This window comes from Octodon degus, unplaced genomic scaffold (assembly GCF_000260255.1).
Source record: "Octodon degus isolate 3935 unplaced genomic scaffold, OctDeg1.0 scaffold00083, whole genome shotgun sequence".
Taxonomy (NCBI): domain Eukaryota; kingdom Metazoa; phylum Chordata; class Mammalia; order Rodentia; family Octodontidae; genus Octodon; species Octodon degus.
Genome location: NW_004524659.1, coordinates 5208363 through 5225435, shown reverse-complemented (window position 1 = coordinate 5225435; position 17073 = coordinate 5208363). Strand labels below are relative to the sequence as shown.

General features: G+C 39.6%; 1 protein-coding gene across 1 annotated transcript in view; it reads right to left on the bottom strand.

The window, feature by feature from the left end:
* Dpy19l3 (dpy-19 like C-mannosyltransferase 3) overlaps positions 1-17073 on the bottom strand; it is an 81198-nt gene that overhangs the window by 41109 nt on the left and 23016 nt on the right. Inside the window, exons 4-8 of the mRNA XM_004636690.2 lie at positions 12424-12514; positions 5540-5661; positions 4803-4948; positions 3455-3578; positions 2782-2916 (exon numbers count right to left, since the gene is read on the bottom strand). Coding sequence (XP_004636747.1) covers positions 2782-2916; positions 3455-3578; positions 4803-4948; positions 5540-5661; positions 12424-12514 — 618 coding nt within the window. The remainder of the gene's footprint in view (positions 1-2781; positions 2917-3454; positions 3579-4802; positions 4949-5539; positions 5662-12423; positions 12515-17073) is intronic.

Here is a 17073-nt window from a genome sequence, read left to right as displayed (position 1 = left end):
GCCCCTGAGGATGAACTAAAATCCAGGTTCCCCATGCAGCCGTCCCTGATGGCCTGGGGAGGTGGTGAAGGCCTTGGCTCCCTTTTCGACTTTGCTGACTCTGGCCAAAGGACGGGGGAAGGGGGCACTGTCTTTTTCTGTCCTGTGGGCTAGCTCAGGGCAGTTAAGGACTAAAAGTTCTCTCTTGCAAGGCCTTCCATTTTCTGGTCCTTTGCTACAGAGACAGATAGCTTTTATTTTTTGGTGGTGGTGGTGCTGGGACTGAACTCAGGGCCTCTTCACTAACTTACACCCTCAGCCCCTTTTAAACTGTTTTAAAAATTTTGAGATAGGGTCTTACTAAGTCACTAAGTTGCCCAGCCCGGGCTCCGACTTGTGATCCTCCTGCTTCAGCCTCTCCTACTGCTAGGATTATAGGCGCACACCACCACATGCAGCTTCTTGGGGCTTTTTCCTGCTCTGAGTCCACTGCTACCTCCAGCTTGCTGACGTCTTCAGCACTCAGTCTAGGGTGGACAGAGGGAGGGGCAACACCCTCAGGCACTCTTGCTATAAACTGCTGCTCTTCTTTGCAGTCTCTGGGAGGCTGCCTTTTTTCCGCGTCTCAAACTCTTCTCATACTTGTTTTATGGATCCTGACCAGGGCTTTCAACTGCACTTAGGGGAGGAACAGGGAGAAGAAGTGTGTCATCCCATCTTGTCTGGAATCAGATGCAATTCTTAAAATTATCCCTAAGGCATTTACCAATGTTATGTCTTGTTTCCACAAAATAATAAAATGTAATTAACTTCCATGTGCTAGACTTTTATGAAGCAAAGTACATGCTTACTAGTGTCATCTGCTGTTTTGCTTTATATTTGAAAACTTTTATTCACATTCCTGATTGAAGACTTGATCTTCTGTCAGCAAGATGTTCTCCACCCGTGAGAAGAAGGTGACATACACTGTAGGAGATACTACTTATTGTCACCACGTGGGGATCTGAATTTATCTTGCCTGTTTCTATACCCATAATTCTCTTTCCAATTTGACATGATTACAGAGAAGTGATTCTAATTTATGAAGAAACTAAGACTTACAGAAGTTAAACCACTTACCAAAGTTTAAAGAGCTAGTTCTTTTCAGAGCTCAGAGGAGCAAGTTAGTTTTATAACTAAGAATCTTTCCATTAATGTTCCTGCTTAAAATTTGAAAATTACTTTTAATACCAAGATAGTTTTAAATACAAAAGTAAAAGTTTAGAACTTAATAGGAAATAAGTAAGCTATATTATTTCTAAATGGGTGAGTATACTTCAAATAGTACTTTTATTCTGTTTCCTAATTTTAAAAGACATACACAGCCACTATAGAAAAAAACTTGAAAAAACAACAACAACCCCCCCCAACGGAACATCTGCAATGTAGCTGGCTGTTAAAACATTAATGTTTCTCTTCCCGTGATCTCGTCTCACTTTCTCTATGATGTTTCACGGGGATGATGGCGTGTAACACTCCGCTGTACAGACACACCGTAATTCATTTCACTAAACTTGAATGCTACTGACTCAAGTCACTCTCAGTTTCTTTTTATTACAATACACCTAAAGTGAATATCGTTGGTTATTTACTTAGGACAAACATTCAGGGACAAACATATTTTTAGGCATTTTATACCTATTATGGAACTAACTACAGAAAGATCATAGTAACTTTACCTGCAATGAGTTGCCCCTGCTACATGCACGCACACACACACACACACACACACACACACACGCATATTCACACACATGGAGAGAGAATAAAAATACATATAAACTCTGCTTTATCCATTTGCTTTCCTTCCTCTCCTGCCCATACTTCACCCAAATTCTCCTCATTTGTAGCTCAGCTCTAACCATGGACTTTTGCAAATCCTTTCCTGTTGAACAATTACTTATTTTCCCCTTGATTATTAACACCCACCATTGCTACAATTGCTAGCAATCTAAGCTTTCCCCAGTTTAACTGGGTGTGTCTGCATTATTTCCCAAGCTAGAGGGCGCAATTCCTGGGAATGGGACACCCATCCTCCCTAAGGGTGATGTTTATTTGTTGATTGACTTGAATGCTTCTTAACTTAGACTCACTTCCCAAAGATTCTTTTGATACAGAACAAATGAGCGAACAATTCAATATGGGGTTGGTTTCCTGCCTTAGATTTGGAGATATTTTATTTTACTTGGAAAATACTGTTATTAACCATGAACAATTTTTTTAAATGCACAAAACACATTAAAACATCTCTTCATATGAAAAACAAAACCACCCAGGGATTAAATGACAGCAGCACACACTGGGAGACAGATTCCCCTTTCCTTATGTCACATGCGACATTCGGCCAATCAAGGGATTCTCCTCCCATATTGGCCAAATGTTACTATGAACATTTATTATAGAATATTAAAGAAACATTGTTACAGACCTATTGAGTTCCTGGGGAAAAAGGGATATATATATATATATATCTAAAATGTAGAAGAGCTATCATCTACTCTAAAATTTAAGTCATCTCTATAAAAGACAATTGATTTATGCCCCAAATAGAGCCCATTTTTAACATAAAGTAAACAGGATAAAAGTGAAGGTTGTTAAATGGGCTGTACACACTCCTCAGCTTCAACTGAGCATGGCCTGGTTATGCTGGATCGAGGAAGGAGCTTCAGTCTTGTCATTAAGTACTTGCATCTTTGCATTTCATCGCAGCATATGAAATGCAAACAATAAAGCTTTCCACAAGAAAGCAAAGCAAAGCCTTACCTTCTTTGCTGGCAGCATGTCCACGGAGTCCAGTATGAACAGCACTAATGCTTGCATCAGCATCATAAATTGATTAAATTGCCATGTCAGGCTAAAGAGAAAAGTTGATATGAAAATGGCAAGAAGTGTCAGCCTCTGTAAAAAGAAAAACCTTTGTATAATTTTCATGTCTCTAGTAATAAAAAACCTTGTAGACAAGTTTTCTCAAGAGCAGCCAATATCTCTATAAACCAAACAGAAAAACCATAAACTGTTGCTCCGAAAACCCTTGCATTTGTTATTTAAGCTTGAAATATCCTAAAGTGACACTCTGCATATAAATATTCACATACGGTATGTGTATTCCACACTATTATGGAGGCGATAATGCACCAAATCACATCTCAAGAGCAACAGCTTAAAAATTCTGACAGTTTCACAGAAATTGTGTGTGGGCTTGTTGCAACTATTTAAGGGTAGATTATGTAGAGTACATTTTTACCATAAAAAATGAAAACATTTTCTTTGTGAAGTAGGAAAAAGCTTAGAGAAAGAAAACTTAATTTAACTCCAGTTAAAAACCTGGTCATGGAATAAGAACTATTCACACAGTTTAGGACATAGAACATATTTTTCAAAGCTTCTTACACAAAATTGGGAAATTAAAATGACACAAAGTTTTACAGAAACTTACTTCAGAGAGAGACTGTAAGTTTGGTCTCAGGAAATATGTAATTGCTGCTATCTGGATTGCAAAGAATGGCAGTGCCCAGTTTTCCCTCAGGGGGATGGTAAATTCAGCTCTTGTGGTATCTATTCTGCACAAAGAAAACACAAATGGCCAAAATGACAGTTTTCACAAGAACTGTCATGATAATTACAGTAAGCACAAGTATACCTAGGTTCTAGAGGTTGGCTCTTAGGACTTGTCCTTATCATTATCCGCCACCACCATCATCATCCCCATAACAGAAGATTAGCACTGAGATAATCTCAGTGATCAGTCCACGGGTGTGTAGTGAGCTGAGTGGCAGAACTGGTCAAGCCCAAGCTAGCCTGACTGGTAAATCCATAAAGGTATTAGGCCAAACTGCTCCTTTCTTTTTTCTCTAATTTCATAAATGCCAATAGGCAAGATTATGCAGCGCTCCCCTCTGTGGTTTTCAGTGTTTTATAGTAGAGTCTTAAATTTGTCACTGGCGAAAATTTAATACTTCTTGCCTCTCTACAACATAAACCCTCAGAGAGGAAGTACAGGTGAGCTTTTATCTTTGTATACTTTGTACCAAGAGCAGAGTTTCAATACACTGGGCATTCAATAAATGACCGAGTGTGTGTATGTTTGTGTACATGTAACATAACCCTTTAAGCCTCAACTTTGTTTTCTGTAAGATGGGACTAATAATACCTACCTTGCAGAGTTGTTATAAAGTATTTTGTAGAGTACTTGGCACAAAGGGCCATAGTAAAAAATAACTGTTTTAGGATTACAAAAATAAAATGTGTGAAAATTCATGTTCAAGTTTTAGGACCCTTACTAAATATTGGTGCTGCTACTGTACATCAGACAATAATTCAATGTCTATGAAATATGCTTTTTAGAGATAATATTCATAAGGCTCCAATGTTTATAAATTAATAGGTATTAAACAATATAAAATCTTCGCATTTGTATAGTGCTTTATGCTTTGCTGATTGAGAACAGTATTCAAACCTATTATGATTGATGGTGAAGACAGATTACAACGCTTTAAGAAATGACAAATGTAGCTGTAAAAATGCTGACTGCACAGCAACCATGTAAGAGAATTGGGATTATTACACCTTTCTTTTAATCTGCAATACAATATTCTGTCCTTGGCTGGGAAGCAGGACTTTCTTTCTTACTAAGTAAGGAATTCTTAGTAAATCACTAGCTAAACCAAAGACAAAATGCTCTCCCCACGAAACACAACATAAAAAATGTCTCTGAACTGGAAATAAGGTAACTTTATTTTACTTACATTTTGGAAAGGAAGAGCAGCATACTGATTCCAACTCACCTGTTGGTGATGTACCAGCAAGCTGCTAACAGTCCCGATATCCAGGTGCCACTCAGGAGCCAGCTGGTTACATAAAGTGCTGTGACATAGACTGCTTGGAGCCCAAATAAGGTGTAAATATAAAAATAAACTGGCTCTAAATATTTCTGTAGAGGAGAGGAATAAAAATGTTTGTCAGCGAAGCCCTAACTCTCCTTGTGCCATTTAAAAAATATGTCGATGCAGCGTGTGCAAGCTTGCTGCTAACTCCTAGCAAAGAGTCCACAGTAGCTCTCCTCAGCTGCAAGTGTGCTAGCAATCCTTCTTCTCACAAGCAAGAGAGAAGGCAGGAAAGGCCTGGGGGCCTTGCCTTCATCTTTTATACCTAACTTTGTCTAATTTGCCTTCCTGCATGGGAAGTGGTCACTGATTTGCTAATGTTCTCATTTTTTTGTATCTCAAAGATAAATCGGGAGGATTACACATTTACAAGTGAAACATATTACCAGCTTCTAGATTGTACACAATTACCATGATATGAGAGGAAACATCTATAGGTAGAAATCTTTTAACTTCCATAAATAAAAAGCAGGGTCATATTAATAAAGTAATATTCTAAGTATGATGGAGAAAATTGGGTATTTCTGCTTTCAATCAAAGCAGTTCAAGATCAGAAGGACATGTGACACGTTCAATTTGAAATGACACATTTTAACCTTCCCGAAAGGAACAGTTCAACGACACAGGTCACGACATACCTGTATGGGTAGAACTCTATATAAAATACTGAGGAAAACTTCTTGGTAAATATTCATTCTCTGAAGGAGATTAATTGTCTTCATAGATTCTGTTTCATTATCATAGACTAAGCCATGAAAACCTAAAAATATTTGAAAAATTGGGAAAATTAACACTATTTAATCAAAACTCTTGCAGAGATTCTTTGGTACATGCAAGGGAATATAGACAGCAGTGGGGACATAACAATGAGTGAAAACACAGTGTCCCCCGCAAAGAGCTTCTCATACCCCAGATGGACATTAGTTCAGTATTTACATAAACCCAGGCAAGTTAAAACTTCTGTGATTGCAATGAAACACACACACACACACACACACACACACACACACTTTTTCTATAGAAATTTAGGCAACAGGATTTTACATCCCCAGGCCTGCCCTCCTCCACGTGAGAGTCTGCACAGCCCCCTTCAGGCAGCTCCGGCCACCTGGCTCACTCACAGCACAGGCACACGTGTGGACATGAAGCATGCCACGGCTAAGTGGCGGCTTTAGAGAAATGTGTGTTTCTGCTAGCTCTGGTCTCTCTGTCTGCCCGACACTGGCATACCCCAAATAGGGCCTGGCAGGAGAGACACGAAGGACAGAGCCTCAGAGCTGCTTCTGTCTCACAGCAGACAAAGCCTGTGAGCAAGAAGCAAACCTGGATTAGAAATCCACCGCTATGTTGAGGTCGTCTGCTATTGTAAACAAGTTAATCAGTACCGCACAAGGGATGGATGGGCAGTTCACAGAAGAAGACATGCATGCAGTCCTTATACATATGAAAGATGCTCAACTCTTTCTTGCTTCAACAAATGCAATAGAAACGACACTGAAATACCAGTTCTTACCTACCCACTTGGCAAACTCAAGAAATATGACAGTATGAGAAGGGCTGTAGGGAAGAAGATTCTGCTGCCATGCAGCTGAGAATGCAAAATGGCACCATCTTTGTGGAGTACAATTTTGTAATACACAGCAAAAGTGCATGTGCATCTACCCTTGGCTAGGAATTGATCCCAAAGAAGAACTGGCAACAAATAAGATGAACCAGGCGTAAGGTTATTCATGTAGCACTGTTCGATAAAAACAAGAGAACAGAAACAACCAAATGCTCATCAATAGAAGGTACTGTGGACGGAACTGTGCCTGCCGTCAAATTGGACGGTGAAACCTTGACTGTTCAATGTGAACACACCTGGAGATGGCACAGAAGGAGGCAACAGAGGCTAAGGGAGATCACACGGGTGGGGACCGTGGGAGAGGAACAGAGCGCAGCATAAATGGGCTTGCTCTGGAGCTTCCACAATCTCTCTTCTCTCTCTTGCTCTACATACACAGAGGAAAGGCCACGCAAAGAGAGAGTAGAGCAGCATCTACAAAGCAGAAGAGGCTTTATTAGGACACGACATTGGTGGTGTTTTGATCTTGAACTTCCAGAATTGCAACAAAATACATTCTGTTGTGTAAGTCACAGGGTCTGCGGTATTTTATGACAGATCTAGAATACTAATGCAGGGGTATTACAGACGAAATGTTTGTGCCCTCCCATAACTCCTACATTGAAGGGCAGGATTCTCAGGACGGGCTTAGTCCCTTACAAGAATAGACACCATCTGTGAGGTTGTCTTTAGTCTGTCTGCTGTATGAACACACCCAGCGAAAGGTATGCAAGCCAGGAAGAGCCCTCATTAACCCCGAGCATACTGCCCTCCACCTCTCACTTTCAGGCTCCAGAACTGTAAGAGAATAAATTTCTGTTGCTGAACCTATCCAGTCTATGGCATTCCATCACAGTATCCTGAGCAGAGTAATTGAGGAGCCTACTGACATCAAGGGTGGTTATCCACACAAGAGTGCTCTGTGGCTACAGAAAAGAGTAAGGGCCATCTTTTATTCTACTGCAAAATGACTTGCAAGATAGTCTGCTGAGTGGAGAAAACAAGAGAGGAAGCAGTCTATACAGCAGGCAGTTGTTCTACAGCAGAGGAGAAAATGGGACCATATTAAAAGATGTGTTTATTTGGAGACATTAAAACAGTAAAGGAATAAAACCAAAAACTATTAAGAATGATTATCTAAAGAGTAAAAGGGTCAGCAAGTGAGTATAACATCTACAGGACCCTGGGTCTGATCTCTGGCACCACACACACACACACATACACACATATACACACAAGAAACAATAACACAAACAAAAAACCTAAAGGAAAACAAACAAGGAAGGAAACAAGAGTGGAGGAAGTGATGATGAAGTAGACCTTTCTTAATGTTCCTTGTTTTAGAAGAAAAAAAAAAACCCTTGGAAAATCAAAAATAAGATAAATAAGCCTACTGAGTCAGTGGCTTTGTTACACACAAAGAACTCTATCAAGTTGACTTGAAAACACAGGAATGTGACAGTGTATCCCTAGGTGGGTTACAGCCTAAGGCAAAAAGGGACTTAAAGACAGCTTGAACTATTTTCAGGTAATCACACTGTAAGTGGCACTATTATTATTATTTCTTTGAAAATATTATATAAATGGAAGCATAAAGCAAGTGACAAGGTCAATGTCACAAGGAACAAAAATTTTTAATTTAAGAAAATAAAAAAGGGCTGGTGAGATAGCTCAGCGGGATCAGGGTTCAATCCCCTGCACGACATGCCCCCCAGCCCTGCCCCCAGGGTGTGCTGAGTGGAGACCAGCTGTGGTGGTTCACTCCTGTAATCCCAGTGCTTGGGTGGCTGAAAACAGGAGGATCACTACAAGTCCAAGCTGCGTAGTGAGACCCTGTGCAAAATTAAATAATAAATTTAAAACAAATATCTAACAACAACAAAAAAGCAACACAAATGTAAAAGTAAAAAAGTAGAAACTTATTTTGATTTTGGCCTGAAAATACTTACCTTTACATTTTCTTATGGAGGAACTAGTCACGTTTTTCTAGCTCCCCTCACTAAAAATGCCCGGAAACAATGGCCCATCCTGTAGCACGAACTGCCCTGAGCACCAAAGTTGTAGTTTCTAAATAGCCACTAAATGGAACTGCAGCTATTTGGAAGAAGAGCTGATTCTAGGTCAGTGGAAGAAAATATACCAAACGGGCTTCAAAATATCTTGTGATGCCAACAGGCAAGGGAGTTGCCCAAGACCACTGGGGTCACGGCAGCCAGAAAGTAGGCATCCCATCAGAAAGGAACTGCGTGATTGAATGTATGGATCCCAAGGACCGAAAGACATTAAATATGTCAAAAATCTACAAGCTCATGATGACACTTAAAAGGAAATGCTTCCAGGGCTGGTGGTATAGCTCAGCGGTAGAGCACTTGTGAATTCAATCTCCAGTAAAGGAGAAAAAAAATCTCATGGGCATCCTAGAAAGGCAACTCATTGTAAAACTAACAAAGGGAGAAGAACAGATTTATTCTGCTTCCTCCCACCTGCCTTTTGAACTAAACTGACTTACCCCATAGTTATTGAGAAAATGTTTTTCTTTAAAAATAAATTCTATCCAATAATAATGGAAGGAATGACAGGATATCACCACTTTATGGTATATGAAATTAATGAATTTAGGAAGATCATCAATGGTGCTAAAAAAATTAGTGAAAAGGTAAACAAGAATTTAGTACTGGATGGGTGGGCAGCCAGACACTGTGTGCCCTCCCATGTGGAGGTATACAATACCATCGAGGAAGCATTCTTACTAAAAAGTGGAACCTAAATCTGAACATGCCCAAAGCTAACTAACAAGTAGCAGGAAATTTGGAAAAGAATATTAACTGATACCACAGGGCTCCAAAGAAATGCAGAAAATGGGAAATGTGATGAAATAAATCAGTCATTCAGAAAAAAACTGCACAGGAAGAGATGAAAGATATTGATATATTTAAGAAAACACATACACAGAAAATGACTGCTCTGTAGATGCTTTATGCGCATCTCAAAAATGGTACTAAAAATCCAGCTGAGTGTGGTGGTAGATGCCTACAATCCCAACAGTCTGCCAGGCTGAGGCAGGATGTAAGTTCAAGTCCAGGCTGGGCAGCTTAGTGAGCACTTGTCCCAACAAAATAAAAATGAAAATAGGCAGCTTAGTGAGTGCCTGTCCCAACAAAATAAATATGAAAATAGGCAGCTTAGTGAGCGCCTGTCCCAACAAAATAAATATGAAAATAGGCAGCTTAGTGAGCGCCTGTCCCAACAAAATAAAAATGAAAATAAATTTCATAAAGGGTTAGGGATGCAGCTTAGTGTGAAGGCTCTTAGCTTAATTCCCAGTACTACAAAACAACAACAACAACACCCCCGAAAAAAAATCTGGCAAACAAATAAGCTGTATTAAAAATATCTAAGACAAGTGGAAATGAGAACACTGTTGAGCCATATTGATCTGTTTACAGAAGAAGAAGCATGATGCCTTGGATTTACTATGAAATAATCCAGTCTCAGGGTAGGGGCACAGACAAAACCAGATTGCCTATGAGTTGATGAATGTTTTCGCTGTGTGACGTACACATGGTAATCCACTGCAGGATTACCTCTGTCTTTTTATGTGTTTGAAAATTTCTAAAAGAGTGACCTTAATGGGTGACATGAATGCACAGAAACATGCCAGCCCCAGTTTGTCACAATACTTCAGGAACAGCCATGCATCTATCGAGCAGTTTCTCAGCCTCTGCCCTACTGACGTCTGGCATGAGACGGTTCTTTGTCGCGGGACTGCTGTGCACCCTGAATGCTGAGCTGTACCACTGGCCTCTTGCTTACTGGATGCCAGTACATCTTCTCCCAGTTGTGACAACCAAAATGCCTCCAGACAGTCAAGAGGACTCCCCCGGGTTACCCCGACAACCAAATCAGAAACACTGCTTCAAGTATGCTAGAAAAGCAACTTCGTGATTTTGTGAACTCTCAAACAGAACCACGTCTCATTATTCACAGTAGTCATGTTCTAGAAAGGTACAGTGCAATTTTATAATTATGTACTTTCATCAAACATATCACCTTGTTTCATGCGGGTTTCTGTTTAAAACATTTTTTTTTTTTTATGTTGCTTAATTTGTGGTCAGTAGCAATGTAACTCCCACTTAACGAAATCTATCATGTTTTCTCTACGAGGCATATACGCCTTCCTGCACTTAGGAATGCCACACAGCACTTGTATACCATATGTGCAGGCCATTTTAAACTATAAAACCAGCAAACATCATAAAAGTATAAAAAATCATGGCACTAAATAGACTGTGAAAAAGACAGTTATGGCTTTTCTCTAGATATTCCTGCAAAGCCTAATGTGCTCATAGGTGGGGCTTTCTTGAGGTGTTTGGATCTACAGTGTATGAGGAGGATTAAGAGTGTGTGAGTATGGATTAAAGGTATGGTAACTGAAGTAGTCCCTTTAGTGATTTAGTTCTGGGAAGGCCAGTGGGAAGGCCTGCCCTGCATGTGTGCAGGGGTCAAAAGGCTTATATCATAAATGAGAGAAAAAGGAAATGGAGGCTTGCTGCTTCACTACTTGGTGCTGCTTGCCTGCTCCACCATGGACAGTTTCTCCTCTGCGATGCCCCTTATCATGCCAGCCTGCCTTGGAGTGAGGTGACCGTGGACTGAAACCTCTACAAACTGTGAGCTGAAATATATTGTTTCTCCTTCAACTTGTGGGTGTCAGGTATTTTGTCTCAGCAACAAGAAAATTAACTAAGACAGATATTGTAATGTAAGAGCTAACCTGAGACAGAGCATTGTTTCTGTTTTAGTCTCTGCAGAGAAAAAAAGGCAAAGTGTTGGTAAATTTTCAGAGCTCTGGACCTGTACATGAATGCTGTGGAAGTGCCATGATTATTGATTTGAGAGTGATAAATAAATTTTTTTGAGTGTGTGATTTTGCAAATTTGGAAGCCATACTAGTAGGATTGGCCATATGGGGAAAAATCAATATAGCCCGTCTATCTTGTGTAAACTGTACCTCAGGGTAATGAATCTATTGATGAGAAAAAGCTTTTCTATAGAACAAAGTTCCAATTAATAAACAGACGAAGAACAAAAGATTTAGAATGTCACCAATTTGCAGCCTTATTGAAATAATGAATATAGACAATAATCATGAGTGGTCATTGATACAGGTAAGTAAGCAGCTTTATGAAGGATGAATGTGGCTATCAAGTGATTTAAGAACCAAGTGATTACTTTTTATGGCAGACAAACAAAGGTAGCCGAAATTTCACGTCTTCCTATTATGGTAAGAGTAGATTCACAAAATATCACCTATGAGGAATCGCATCGAAAATATCACAGCTGCATCCAAGGAAAGCCTAGAAAAGGACAGCAGTCTGCCCCACGTGCCAGGTGGAGCAAGTGGAGGATGTGTTAGGAGTGACCTTAGAAGGCTTCCATTAGAGGCAGGAAAGGGAGGAGGCACTACATCATTTAGGAAAAGTGCAAATATGTGAAAATGGGCAATTGCCTGACAAAGGAATAAGTGGGGACAGAGAGGACAAGAGAGACAACTAAAATTTTTATTACTGAAATGCCTGGGATTTTTGAACAATACTTTCACGTGCAAAAACCTCCTTCAAAATGATTAGGAGAACAATTACAAATGAAATTAAGAAATCACAAAGAGACTGCGCTGGGGCTGGGCTAGAGTTAGAAAGCAAGGATAGGAGAGTTTTACAAAATATTATATGATTTCTTTTAGAGGAAACCATTTTCATGGGATGCTTAGACATTAACAAGGAAAAGCTACATGAATTCGGATGAAAAACTACACAAGTTTTCTAAGGCATTTGAAATGCTTTATAGTCAAGTTCTGCTCTGACTAAAAGGCTGCAAAGAACGCAGCAGACCCCAAATGGAACTATTAGTTGTAATTACCTTGCATGAGGGTTGGAGCCTGCAGCATCTGCTTGTAGTAGGAGTAATACAATCCACACTCTGTTCTGAATGAGATTTCTCGCTCCACTTCCTGAAACGAAGTTAGATCTACTGGGTTTATGTGACCTACTTTTATTTCAGTATGTATTGTCACCGTAGAAACAGGATGCAGAACTACAGTTTACGAGAGAAAATGCCAACAAATAGTTTACCATTTCAAGGATACAGGAAATATTTTGTATTGTCGTTCTTACCATTTATTTTAGCTTTGGCTTTATGAGACAGGTCTCACAATGTAGTTCAGCCTGTCCCTGAATTTACCACGTAAAGATCCCTGTGGAGGTGATCCTCCTGCATCAGCCTCTTGAACATGGGATTATATTTATTATTTTTTTCTGTATTTTAGGGAAGGGTCTACAGGGTTCATAGCTTCACTATTAGATTAGATTTGTAGTGATCTGCTTGTTTACAGTCTCCCAAGAGCTGGGTTTACAGGCATGCGCCACCATCTCAGCATGCCCTAGGGGCAGGGCTGGCACGGCAGGCCAGGGAATTGAACCCCTGGCCCCTGTGCCTGCTTGCAGGCGCTTTAATCTGTCAACACGGGATTATAGGTGGGTGCTACCATACCTGGCTCACAAAATCTTGACACACGGCAGGATGATTGCTGAAACTGAGCCCTGGACACCTGAAAGCCTGTTCTACCATTCTCTCTACTTTTGTGGATATTCACACCTTCCACAATAAACCATTTTTTAAATAAATGGAAATAATTAGTAACTAGTTCCATTTAAGTTGTTTTCAAGTGAATGGTTTGCTTTTATGTCACTGAAAACTAAATTTTCTTTTTTCTTTTTCTTTTTGCGGAACCAGGGATTGAACTCAGGCCTTGCACTTGCCAGGGAAGCGCTTATTCTACTGAGCCATCTCCCCGGCCCCAGAAAACTAAATTTTAAGAAAATAAAAAGAAAACATATCACTATTCTTGAGTAATATTAGTGAGACCAATACAGGTACATTATGAACAACCAGAAAACATCTCCCAAAAGGAAAGAACTGTAACTGCATTAGATACCTGTATATTGAGCAGCAACATCACAACAATTTTCAAAGAATATACAGTATTCAGACCTTCCACATGATTTTGACTTTGACAAGTGTAACCCTGCTGAAGATACGCTCACGCAGGTAAGTAGATGCATGAAATAGTTCAACTGCTTTTGGATAGGAACTAAACACTTTTATAGTTCTGAGGCAGTTTGGTTGCAAGATGCTTTTTTAACATAAAATATGGAAGCAATGGGTAAAGAAGATGAAGAGGGTTTTCTGGAAGGATCCCGTTAGTACTTAGCATATTTGATATACGTGCAAAAACAGAAGAGAACAAAAAGTTATAATCTTTGTCATGATACATTCTTTTACCCAAGTCTTCCAAAAACCAGGTCCTAGAATCTCTAGCACATTGTCTGAAATGTAATCTCACCTATGTTTTTCTTACCACTGCAGATCTGCACTCCACAAACCCAACAGAGCTGGAAGATGATAAGACACTGAGCACTCCTCTTCCGAGCCAATGAACTCCTCTGAAGCATATTTGTGTTTTCCCCTTCTTCCCATGTTTTTGAAATATCAAACACTTCATTAAATCTACTCATGCTCTTCATCTCCAGTCCTGAAAGCGAATCAATGTATTTCTCCTACCTTTTAAATATTTCTCCTGTCCTTTAAAAATTATAGGGCTGGGGAGATGACTCAGTCTGAGTTCAATCCCCCATTCCACCAAAAAACCTAAAGCCATAAAACTGAAATCCAAAGGAAAAAAAAAAAAAAAAAAAAAAATTATAAATCAACTCAGAAAGAAAGCACTGAAGAAATATTCTCTTATTTAAAAGTGTAAGCATCCAATTACTGGCTTCAAAAACCAAACTATTAGGTTGTATCACTATTAGTTTACTTCTATTACAAGCATGGGTGGAGTGAGACAGCAAGCTTTTTTATATATTGCATTTCCTTTGACACAAACAAATTATCATTAGGGAAATTAAGCACTTAAAAAGGCTCCTGAGGATCCAAAGTTTCATCAGCACACTTACTTTTAAAAAGGACAACACTGGATGAGACAGCTTCTTTAGTTTCCATAGTTGCTACTGATTTGTGTTTGCCTTTTATAGGAGTGAAGGCAGCTTTTCTTAGTAGTTATGAGAACCTTTAATCTTGGAGAAAAACTGCTCTTGCCTTTTAGAGAATAAATCCAAACTAGTATCACCTGTTTCTTGAATGTTTAAACTTTTTATTATTTATTTATTTATTTGACACAGGGTCTTGCTATGCAGTTTGGATTTGTAGTGATCCTCCTGTCTCAGCCTCTCCAGTTCTGGGATTACAGGTGTGCGCCACCACGTCCAGTTTTGGGGCCGGCACAGTCCGGGGTTATGCACTCAGCACAGCATTTGGTACCAGGGATCAAACTCCAGTCCTTGTGCTTGCCAGGCAGGCAAGGGCTCAGACCGCCGAGCTATCTCCCCAGTCCCTGTTTCTGAAATGTTTAAAACCCTACTTGGTCATATAATCATCGAGGCTATGAACTGATATTAACTGAGAAAATGTTAGCTTTTTGTCCTGAAAATGAGAAGGAAAAACTGCTTTCAGTTTAATTACTCTTTCTCCCTTCATTCCTACCGCCTTAAAATGTTCAAACTACTACTACTGCCTTCAGTGGAGTAGCTTGACATGAAAACTGCAACCCCAACAGCAGAACCAAATTATTTACCTACATCTATGGGCTTCACTTCCTATACAGTTGTAAGAATAAAACCAAACAGTCATATATAAAGATGAGGGGGAAAAACATTGTTTAAAGTTCTAAAAGTAGAAAGCGTCTGCGCCCCACCCCTCTCTTCAATATACCCAGAACAATAAAAAACAGAGGGGGATCTAATTAGTAAAAATGCATTCAAACATGATTAATTGGTAATCTTGGTGCCAGCTGTATAGAACCAAATGCTATACTTTATTAGACAGACAGTTGCAAGTTTTACATCTGCTTCATGCTAAGAGAACATCTGCTTTACCCAATACTTTTCCAGTTTTACAGCAATTTATACTTTGCCTGTTGGATCACACCAATGAAATTGTACATCAATAGAAGCTACCCTCTATAGAATGCAAAACGAACACATACTCCACATTTTAATTTGCATAGGTTCCACAGGGAAAGCAGTATTTGTGGAGAGAATGAAAACAACTCAGAAGATAATGACAGGAAAAAAAAAAAGTGAAAGGACAAACGAACTATATTTCTAAAGAACTGTGCAGATAGAACCATTTAACCAGTACTTTGTAGAGTAATTAATACAAGTACTAAAAAGACAAAAGCATCATGGAAAATAAGGGGCTGTTCACAACTCATGATTTATGTCCCCCATAGGCATTCAGGCAAGTCGCTGGCAATGTACAAAAGGTTAACAAGCCCTTTCAGGAAAATGGCACTTAATGTGGAAAGAAAATGCATCAAATTAGCTTCTAAAAATCTCATGTAAATAACTTGTTTATAAAAATTGTCCCCGCGAATAATTAGCCTGCTGGTGGTAGGGTATCCAATGAGCGATTAACTTTATGAATGCTATCTGTTTAGAATTATGCTAACAAATCATCTCACCAAGAAACAGTAGCTCACGATCAGACAGCTGTTCTTAAAGTTCTGCACTGGGAATCATGCCCTCAGCAAACATATTTATGGTACATACATGGTTTATTGTCTGGTTAAATTCATGTCCATCTGTTAGGATGGAACGATTCTTGCCCTAGAGTTGATTAAAGCCGTGACATGAGAGAGCTGCCAGGCGGTGCCTGTGCGGAAGGAGGGCTGCAGCTGAGGTGACGGTACTTCCACTAGCCTCACGCTGAGGCAGCCAGTGGTGTCATGCTACTGAGCTTACTACTGTGTGCATTAACCTTACTCATTCCGCAGATGCCTTGCTTTGCAGGAGCATTCCATAGGAAGATGACCAGTCTGCAAAGTCAAATAAATAACAGAGTAATAAAGTGTAAACTATTAGCACAAGGAAAAAGACAAGGATGGAATGAGCTGAATGCTTCTAGCTAATGATGATGATTTTCTCCGTCATTTATTTGAATATTATTGGCTGGAGAAACAAAAAGAGGGGAAAATTGAGTCCCTGACCCCAAGGAGCTTACGCTCCAACAAGAAAGAACAATGTAACTTGGTACAGTGGCACATACCAGTAATCCCAGCACCTTGGGAGGCTGAGGCAGGGGGACTGTAAATTGAAACCCAGCCTGGGTAATTCAGCAACTTAGGCTTTTTCAAAATAACAAAGGACTGGGTATGTAGTGCCCAGTGTGTAGGCCCTGAGTTTGGACCTTTAGTGTACGAACAAACAACACATACATGCACACAGACACAGATGAAGAGAGTGAGGTAATGCAATACATCATCAACAAAGGAAAATGAGGAAATGCAGATATCAAAAGTAAATGTATCATCATTGGCTTCTTCAATCTATTTTCCCATTCATTCATTCATTCATTCATTCAATAAACATCTACTGACCCCCATTAAGTGATAAGCATTTTTCAGCCAGGAGATTCAGCAGTGAATGTAACAGAAAAATCTCTGCCTTCATCAAC